Source organism: Carcharhinus amblyrhynchos, unplaced genomic scaffold (assembly GCF_965287045.1).
Source record: "Carcharhinus amblyrhynchos unplaced genomic scaffold, sCarAmb.v2.hapA chromosome_1011, whole genome shotgun sequence".
In the NCBI taxonomy this organism is placed as follows: domain Eukaryota; kingdom Metazoa; phylum Chordata; class Chondrichthyes; order Carcharhiniformes; family Carcharhinidae; genus Carcharhinus; species Carcharhinus amblyrhynchos.
This window is the reverse complement of record NW_027650751.1, coordinates 1-7,500: the sequence shown is the minus strand read 5'-3', so window position 1 is coordinate 7,500 and position 7,500 is coordinate 1. Positions and strand designations below refer to the sequence as shown.

The 7,500-nt window shown below is 52.2% G+C and overlaps 1 protein-coding gene across 1 annotated transcript in view; it reads right to left on the bottom strand.

Annotated features, from left to right (window-relative positions):
• Nucleotides 1–1,159, bottom strand: part of ubap2l (ubiquitin associated protein 2-like) — a 34,546-nt gene extending 33,387 nt beyond the window's left edge. Inside the window, exons 1-2 of the mRNA XM_080184900.1 lie at nucleotides 1,051–1,159; nucleotides 1–101 (exon numbers count right to left, since the gene is read on the bottom strand). The exon at nucleotides 1–101 is cut by the window's left edge and continues 98 nt beyond it. Of these exons, the coding sequence (XP_080041026.1) occupies nucleotides 1–101; nucleotides 1,051–1,053 (104 nt within the window). The 5' untranslated portion in view covers nucleotides 1,054–1,159. The remainder of the gene's footprint in view (nucleotides 102–1,050) is intronic.
• Nucleotides 1,160–7,500: the final 6,341 nt, after the last annotated feature.

The following is a 7,500-nucleotide window of genomic DNA, read 5'->3' as shown; positions in this document are numbered from 1 at the left end:
AGGGCCTGGGCTGTCTTCAGCTGCTCCAGTAGCTGTGAGCCCGCACTGCTGCCACCCTTCTGCTCACCCACGTCGCCAAAGCTCTTACTCAGCATGGTAACCTGCGGGCAAGAGGGAGACCGAGATTTAAAACATATACGCACTGTCCAAAACCCGGGAGCGAGTTACAGACTGGAATCTAATCGAGGGGTTCGGGGGGGTTTATATACAGAATAACAGATACCCGGGAGTGAGTTACAGACTGGAATCTAATCGAGGGGTTCGGGGTGGTTTATATATAGAATAACAGATACCCGGGAGTGAGTTACAGACTGGAATCTAATCGAGGGGTTCGGGGGGGTTTATATATAGAATAACAGATACCCGGGAGAGAGTTACAGACTGGAATCTAATCGAGGGGTTCGGGGTGGTTTATATATAGAATAACAGATACCCGGGAGTGAGTTACAGACTGGAATCTAATCGAGGGGTTCGGGGTGGTTTATATATAGAATAACAGATACCCGGGAGTGAGTTACAGACTGGAATCTAATCGAGGGGTTCGGGGTGGGTTTATATATAGAATAACAGATACCCGGGAGTGAGTTACAGACTGGAATCTAATCGAGGGGTTCGGGATGGTTTATATATAGAATAACAGATATCCGGGAGTGAGTTACAGACTGGAATCTAATCGAGGGGTTCGGGATGGTTTATATATAGAATAACAGATACCCGGGAGTGAGTTACAGACTGGAATCTAATCCAGGGGTTCAGGGTGGTTTATATATAGAATAACAGATACCCGGGAGTGAGTTACAGACTGGAATCTAATCGAGGGGTTCGGGGGGGGTTTATATATAGAATAACAGATACCCGGGAGTGAGTTACAGACTGGAATCTAATCCAGGGGTTCGGGATGGTTTATATACAGAATAACAGATACCCGGGAGTGAGTTACAGACTGGAATCTAATCGAGGGGTTCGGGATGGTTTATATACAGAATAACAGATACCCGGGAGTGAGTTACAGACTGGAATCTAATCCACGGGTTCGGGGTGACAGCTCACCATGTTGTGCTGAGAGAAGGTGGTCGGGGGAGACGGCTGGGTCACTGGGTGCTGTTTCGAATTGTTGAACACTAGCGGTTGGGAAAGGGTGGGGGAGGCTGATGTGTCCAGGGGGGCCGGCTCGTTCTCGGAAGAGGAAGGCTGTTTCCCCAGCAACACCGCCAGATCGATCCTGCGAGGGGGAGGAAAGGAGATGACGTTAAACCAAGCATGGAACAGCCTGCGTCGAGAGCCCTGGCGCAGCCTGACCCTGCCAATCGAGTGCGTGCAGTGGTAACCAAATTAAACTAAAACCGTTCAGTTAAACGCTCTATGACATAAAACTGCTAAGGGAGGCGAAGATGTGGAGATGCCGGCGTTGGATTGGGGTAAAACAGAAAGAAATCCCACAGCCCCAGCTTCAAGTCCAACAAGTTTATCTGTAGCAAAAGCCACAAGCTTTCGGAACAGGCTGTCCCTTCGTCAGGGGGCTGGGAGTTTTGAGGGGCGGCGAACCCAGGGAGAATTTCGAACCCAGTTGCGTGAATGCAAACACGATCTTTCGCATTCTTAAGGAGGACGATATGCCTTCTGCAGAAGGGGTTAGCACGGCTGCCTCACAGCGCCAGGGACTCAGGTTCGATTCCCGGCTCGGGTCACTGAGAGTGCGGTCAGCACATTCTCCCCGTGTCTGCGTGGGTTTCCTCCGGGGGCTCCGGTTTCCTCCCACAGTCCGAAAGGTGTGCAGGTTAGGTGGATTGGCCGTGCTAAATTGTCCCTTAGCATCCAAGTATGTGCAGATTAGGTGGATTGGCCATGCTAAATTGCCTCCTGCTGTCCAAAGATGTGTAGGTTAGGGTGGATTGGCCATGCTAAATTGCCTCCTACTGTCCAAAGATGTGTAGGTTAGGGTGGATTGGCCATGCTAAATTGTCCCCTTAGTGTCCAAAGATGTGTAGGTTAGGTGGATGGGCCGTGCTAAATTGCCCCTTAGTGTCCAAAGGTGTGTAGGTTAGGGTGGATTGGCCATGCTAAATTGTCCCTTAGTGTCCAAAGGTGTGTAGGTTAGGGTGGATTGGCCATGCTAAATTGCCTCCTACTGTCCAAAGGTGTGTAGGTTAGGGGGGATTGGCCATGCTAAATTGCCTCCTACTGTCCAAAGATGTGTAGGTTAGGGGGGATTGGCCATGCTAAATTGCCTCCTACTGTCCAAAGGTGTGTAGGTTAGGGTGGATTGGCCATGCTAAATTGCCTCCTACTGTCCAAAGGTGTGTAGGTTAGGGTGGATTGGCCATGCTAAATTGCCTCCTACTGTCCAAAGGTGTGTAGGTTAGGGTGGATTGGCCATGCTAAATTGCCTCCTACTGTCCAAAGATGTGTAGGTTAGGGGGGTTGGCCATGCTAAATTGTCCCTTAGTGTCCAAAGATGTGTAGGTTAGGTGGAATGGCCATGCTAAGTTGTCCATTACTGTCCAAAGATGTGTAGGTTAGGGGGGTTGGCCATGCTAAATTGCCCCTTAGTATCCAAGAATATGCGGGTTAGGGGAATTGGCCATGCTAAATTGTCCCTTAGTGTCCAAAGATGTGTAGGTTAGGTGGATTGGCCATGCTAAGTTGTCCCTTACTGTCCAAAGATGTGTAGGTTAGGGTGGATTGGCCATGCTAAATTGCCCCTTAGTATCCAAGGATGTGCAGGTTAGGGTGGATTGGCCATGCTAAATTGTCCCTTAGTGTCCAAAGATGTGCAGGTTAGGGTGGATTGGCCATGTTAAATTGCCTCAGTGTCCCAGGGTGTGTACATTAGAGGGTTAGAAGGGTAAATAAGTGGGATTTCAGGGATAGGGGCTAGGTGGCACTGTTGTCAGTGCAGGATTGATGGGCCGAATGGCCTTCTTCTGCACTGTAGGGTTTCTAAGATTGTATGACTTGTGACTAATAAATAGTTTTTCTTTACCGTCACGTGAGACCTTGTCAAAAGTCTACAGAAAGTCTCAGTAAAGCACATCCACCGGTTCTCCCTGGTCAACTCTTGCCAGGTCCAGCCTCAATCCTAACGCGAAGAACAGTACGCCGCTCAGGCCCTTCAGCCCATAAGACCATGGCCGATTGGAGTGTAGCGATGGGCCGAAGGGCCTTTCCTGCGCTGTGTGACCCTGCCCCACGATTTGCCTGGGTGGAAAGCTTTCTGCGTTTCTTCTGAGCTCGGGCGAGCGCGGGACGGGGGGGGGGGAGACGGTGGGAGAACGCGACACGTACCTCTGCCCTGCCGTGATTGTCAGAGTCTCGGTCCCTGAAGGAAGGGGCCCAACGTTGGAGGCTGTAAAGATCTTCGTCTCGGAGAGCTGGTGGGGGGGGTGGGGAGGTGAAAGAGGAGGAAGTCAATTTTGGCCGTAAGGCAAGCGGGGAAAGATCTTAGAAAGAAAAACACACCGTCAGTTCAATGGCAGGCTGGCAACCTGTCTCCACCAGCCTCTGCTAACACAACGCCAGCAGAGACCCTCTCAAAACGGAGACAGTGGATCTCAAGATGGGTGCTCTCGTCTGTGCCATTCTCACGTCAGCTCACGTGAGTGGAACCTACCGTGGCAACGTGCAGTAGAAACAGTCGACACTACAGTTAAGAAAGCTCCACCAACCAACACCTCTACTTCCTCGGAAGACTAAGGAAATTTGGCATGTCCGCTACGGACTCTCACCAACTTTTACAGATGCCCCGTAGAAAGCATTCTTTCTGGGTTGTATCACAGCTCGGTCTGGGCTCCTGCTCTGCCCAAGACTGCAAGGAACTACAAAAGGGTGGTGAATGTAGCCCAATCCATCACACAAACCTGTCACTGACTCCGTCTACACTTCCCGCTGCCTCGGGGAAAAGCAGCCGGCATAATCAAGGACCCCCCCCGCCTCCCCACACCCCGGACATTCTCTCTTCCACCTTCTTCCGTTGGGAAAAAGATACAAAAGTCTGAGGTCCCGTACCGACCGACTCAAGAACAGCTTCTTCCCTGCTGCTGTCAGACTTTTGAATGGACCTACCTCGCATTAAGTTGATCTTTCTCTACACCCCTCGCTGTGACTGTAACACTACATTCTGCACCCTCTCCTTTCCTTCTCTATGAATGGTATGCTTTGTCAGTGTAGCACGCAAGAAACAATACTTTTCACTGTATCCCAATACATATAACAATTATAAATCAAATCTATGTACTCTATGAACAGTATGCTTTGTCTGTATAGTGCATAATAAACAATACTTTTCACTGTATCCCAATACACGTGACAATAATAAGTCTAATCAAAAGCACAGTTGACAAACTCACCCTTTGCTGAATAATTAGCTTCCATCCAAGAACGATTAGAATTCCTGCAGTGCAGCACGAGAGCATTCAGCCCATCGAGTCGGCACTGGCCACAGCCCCACCCAGTCCTATCCGTGTCGCCCCACACATTTACCCTGCTAGTCCCCCTGGGGGCGGCACAGTGGGTTAGCACTGCTGCCTCACTGAGTCAGGGGCCCGGGTTCGATTCCCAGCCTCGGGTCACTGTCTGTGTGGAGTCTGCACGTTCTCCCCGTGTCTGCGTGGGTTTCCTCCGGGTGCTCCGGTTTCCTCCCACAGTCCGAAAGACGTGCTGGTTAAAGGTGTGGATCGGCCGTGCTAAATTCTCCCTCAGTGTAACCCGAACAGGTGCCAGAGTGTAGCGACTAGGGGGATTTCACCGTAACTTCATCGCAATGTTAATCTAAGCCAACTTGTGGAACTAATAAATAAAACAAACTTAAAGGGTCACCCCTTTACTCTGAGGCTGTGCCCTCGGATTCTAGTCTTTCCGACTAGAACATCTCCTCCAAGTCCACTCTATCCAGGGCTTTCTGCAAGTTTTAATGATTCCCCCTCAGAGTTTACAGTACAGGAGGAGGCCATTTGGCCCATCGAGCCTCCACCGACAACTGGCCCACCCAGGGTCCTGTTGCTGCAACCCTCCTAATCCCCCTGACACGGCAACTTAGCATGGCCAATCCACCTAACCTACACATCTTTGGACACTAAGGGGCAATTTATCATGGCCAATCCACCCTAACCTGCACATCTTTGGACACTAAGGGACAATTTAGCATGGCCAATCCACCCTAACCTACACATCTTTGGACACTAAGGGACAATTTAGCATGGCCAATCCACCCTAACCTACACATCTTTGGACACTAAGGGGACAATTTAGCATGGCCAATCCACCCTAACCTACACATCTTTGGACACTAAGGGACAATTTAGCATGGCCAATCCACCCTAACCTACACATCTTTGGACATAAGGGACAATTTAGCATGGCCAATCCACCCTAACCTACACATCTTTGGACACTAAGAGACAATTTAGCATGGCCAATCCACCCTAACCTACACATCTTTGGATACTAAGGGACAATTTAGCATGGCCAATCCACCTAACCCACACATCTTTGGATACTAAGGGACAATTTAGCATGGTCAATCCACCTAACCTGCACATCTTTGGACACTAAGGGACAATTTAGCATGGCCAATCCACCCTAACCTACACATCTTTGGACACTAAGGGGACAATTTAGCATGGCCAATCCACCCTAACCTACACATCTTTGGACACTAAGGGACAATTTAGCATGGCCAATCCACCCTAACCGACACATCTTTGGACACTAAGGGGACAATTTAGCATGGCCAATCCACCCTAACCTACACATCTTTGGACACTAAGAGACAATTTAGCATGGCCAATCCACCTAACCTACACATCTTTGGACACTAAGAGACAATTTAGCATGGCCAATCCACCCTAACCTACACATCTTTGGACACTAAGAGACAATTTAGCATGGCCAATCCACCCTAACCACACATCTTTGGACACTAAGAGACAATTTAGCATGGCCAATCCACCTAACCTACACATCTTTGGATACTAAGGGACAATTTAGCATGGCCAATCCACCTAACCCACACATCTTTGGATACTAAGGGACAATTTAGCATGGCCAATCCACCTAACCTACACATCTTTCGGACTGTGGGAGGAAATTGGAGGAATCACACACGGACACAGGGAGAACGTGCAGACTCCACGCAGACAGTGACCCAAGCCCGGGAATCAAACCCAGGTCCCTGGTGCCGTGCAGCAGCGCTAACCACCGTGCCACCTCATCCTTCTAAACTCCATCGAGTACAGACCCGGAGTCCTCATTCGTCAAGCCTGTCAGTCCTGGGATCGCTCGTGAACCTACTCTGGACCCTCGCCAAGGCTGACACATCTTTCCTTAGATGCGGGGCCCGAAACAGCTCTCGTCTCTCCGTTTTTGGATCAGAGATGATCCAGTCTAGAGTTCCACAGAGTCTTGAGTCCACACTAAGGCTGAGTCTCCATGGTTCCCCACTCTCCTCAACACAACTCAAAACGGCTGACCCTTTATCCCCGAGGTCGTGACCCCTTCCGCTGCAGTCCCTTCAGCCAGCTATTTTTAGTCAGTGATGGCCCACCAACCGTAAGCTTCTGCTCGAGATTCTCTCACCGCTCTGGGAATGTGGACCTCGACCGCCTCACCTCCCCATGAGGCAACACCCCCCACACCGCAGGAATCCATCGACCAGCCAAATCGTCGACAACCGCCCTCCACACCAACACAAACACGTCAACAGGAGCGGAAAGTGCTGGAAAATCTAAGCAGGTCTGGCAGCACCAGCGGAGCCTTACTCAGCAGAGTATCGGTGTAGGGGGTGGGGGGGGGGGGAGGACTGGAGAAGGGGAGGGACACAAGAGTCAGTTGGGGGAGGGGTAGGGTAGTGGAAAATGGGGCCGATGGAGGGGAGTGAAAGAGGGGTGGGGGTCAGAGGCAGAGGCAAGGCAGAGAGAGAGAGAGAGAGAGAGAGAGAGAGAAGGGAGGGGAGGTGGGGGGGAGAGAGGGGGGTGCCAGAGGAGGAGGGGAAGGGGGGCATGGAGAGAGGAGGGGCAGGGGGCTGGAGAGAAGGGGGGAGGGGGCAGGGGAGGAGGGGTGCTGGAGGAAGAGGGGGAAGAGGGCCTGGAGAGAGGGGGGGGGCTGGAGGAGGAGGGGAAGGGGGGCATGGAGAGAGGGGCTGGGGAGAAGGGGGGGGAAGGGGGCTGGGGACAAGGGGGTGCTGGAGGGGGGCGGGGGGGCTGGAGGAGGAGGGGAAGGGGGGCATGGAGAGAGGGGGGGGCTGGGGAGAAGGGGGGAGGGGGCAGGGGAGGAGGGGTGCTGGGAGGGGTGGGGGGGGGGTGGGGGAGGAGGGGGGGGGGGCATGAAGGAGGAGCACGGGGGCTGGGGAGGGGAGGCGGGGGGGGGGGTTGCTGGAGGATAGGGGGTGCTGGGGGGCACGGAGAGAAGGGGGGGGGCCAGGGAGGGATGAGAAGTTGCTCTTACCTGGTAGCAGCCATTAACTGCTTGGGGAGGGAGCCGTTTGTCAGCAGGATTCGGGAGGGT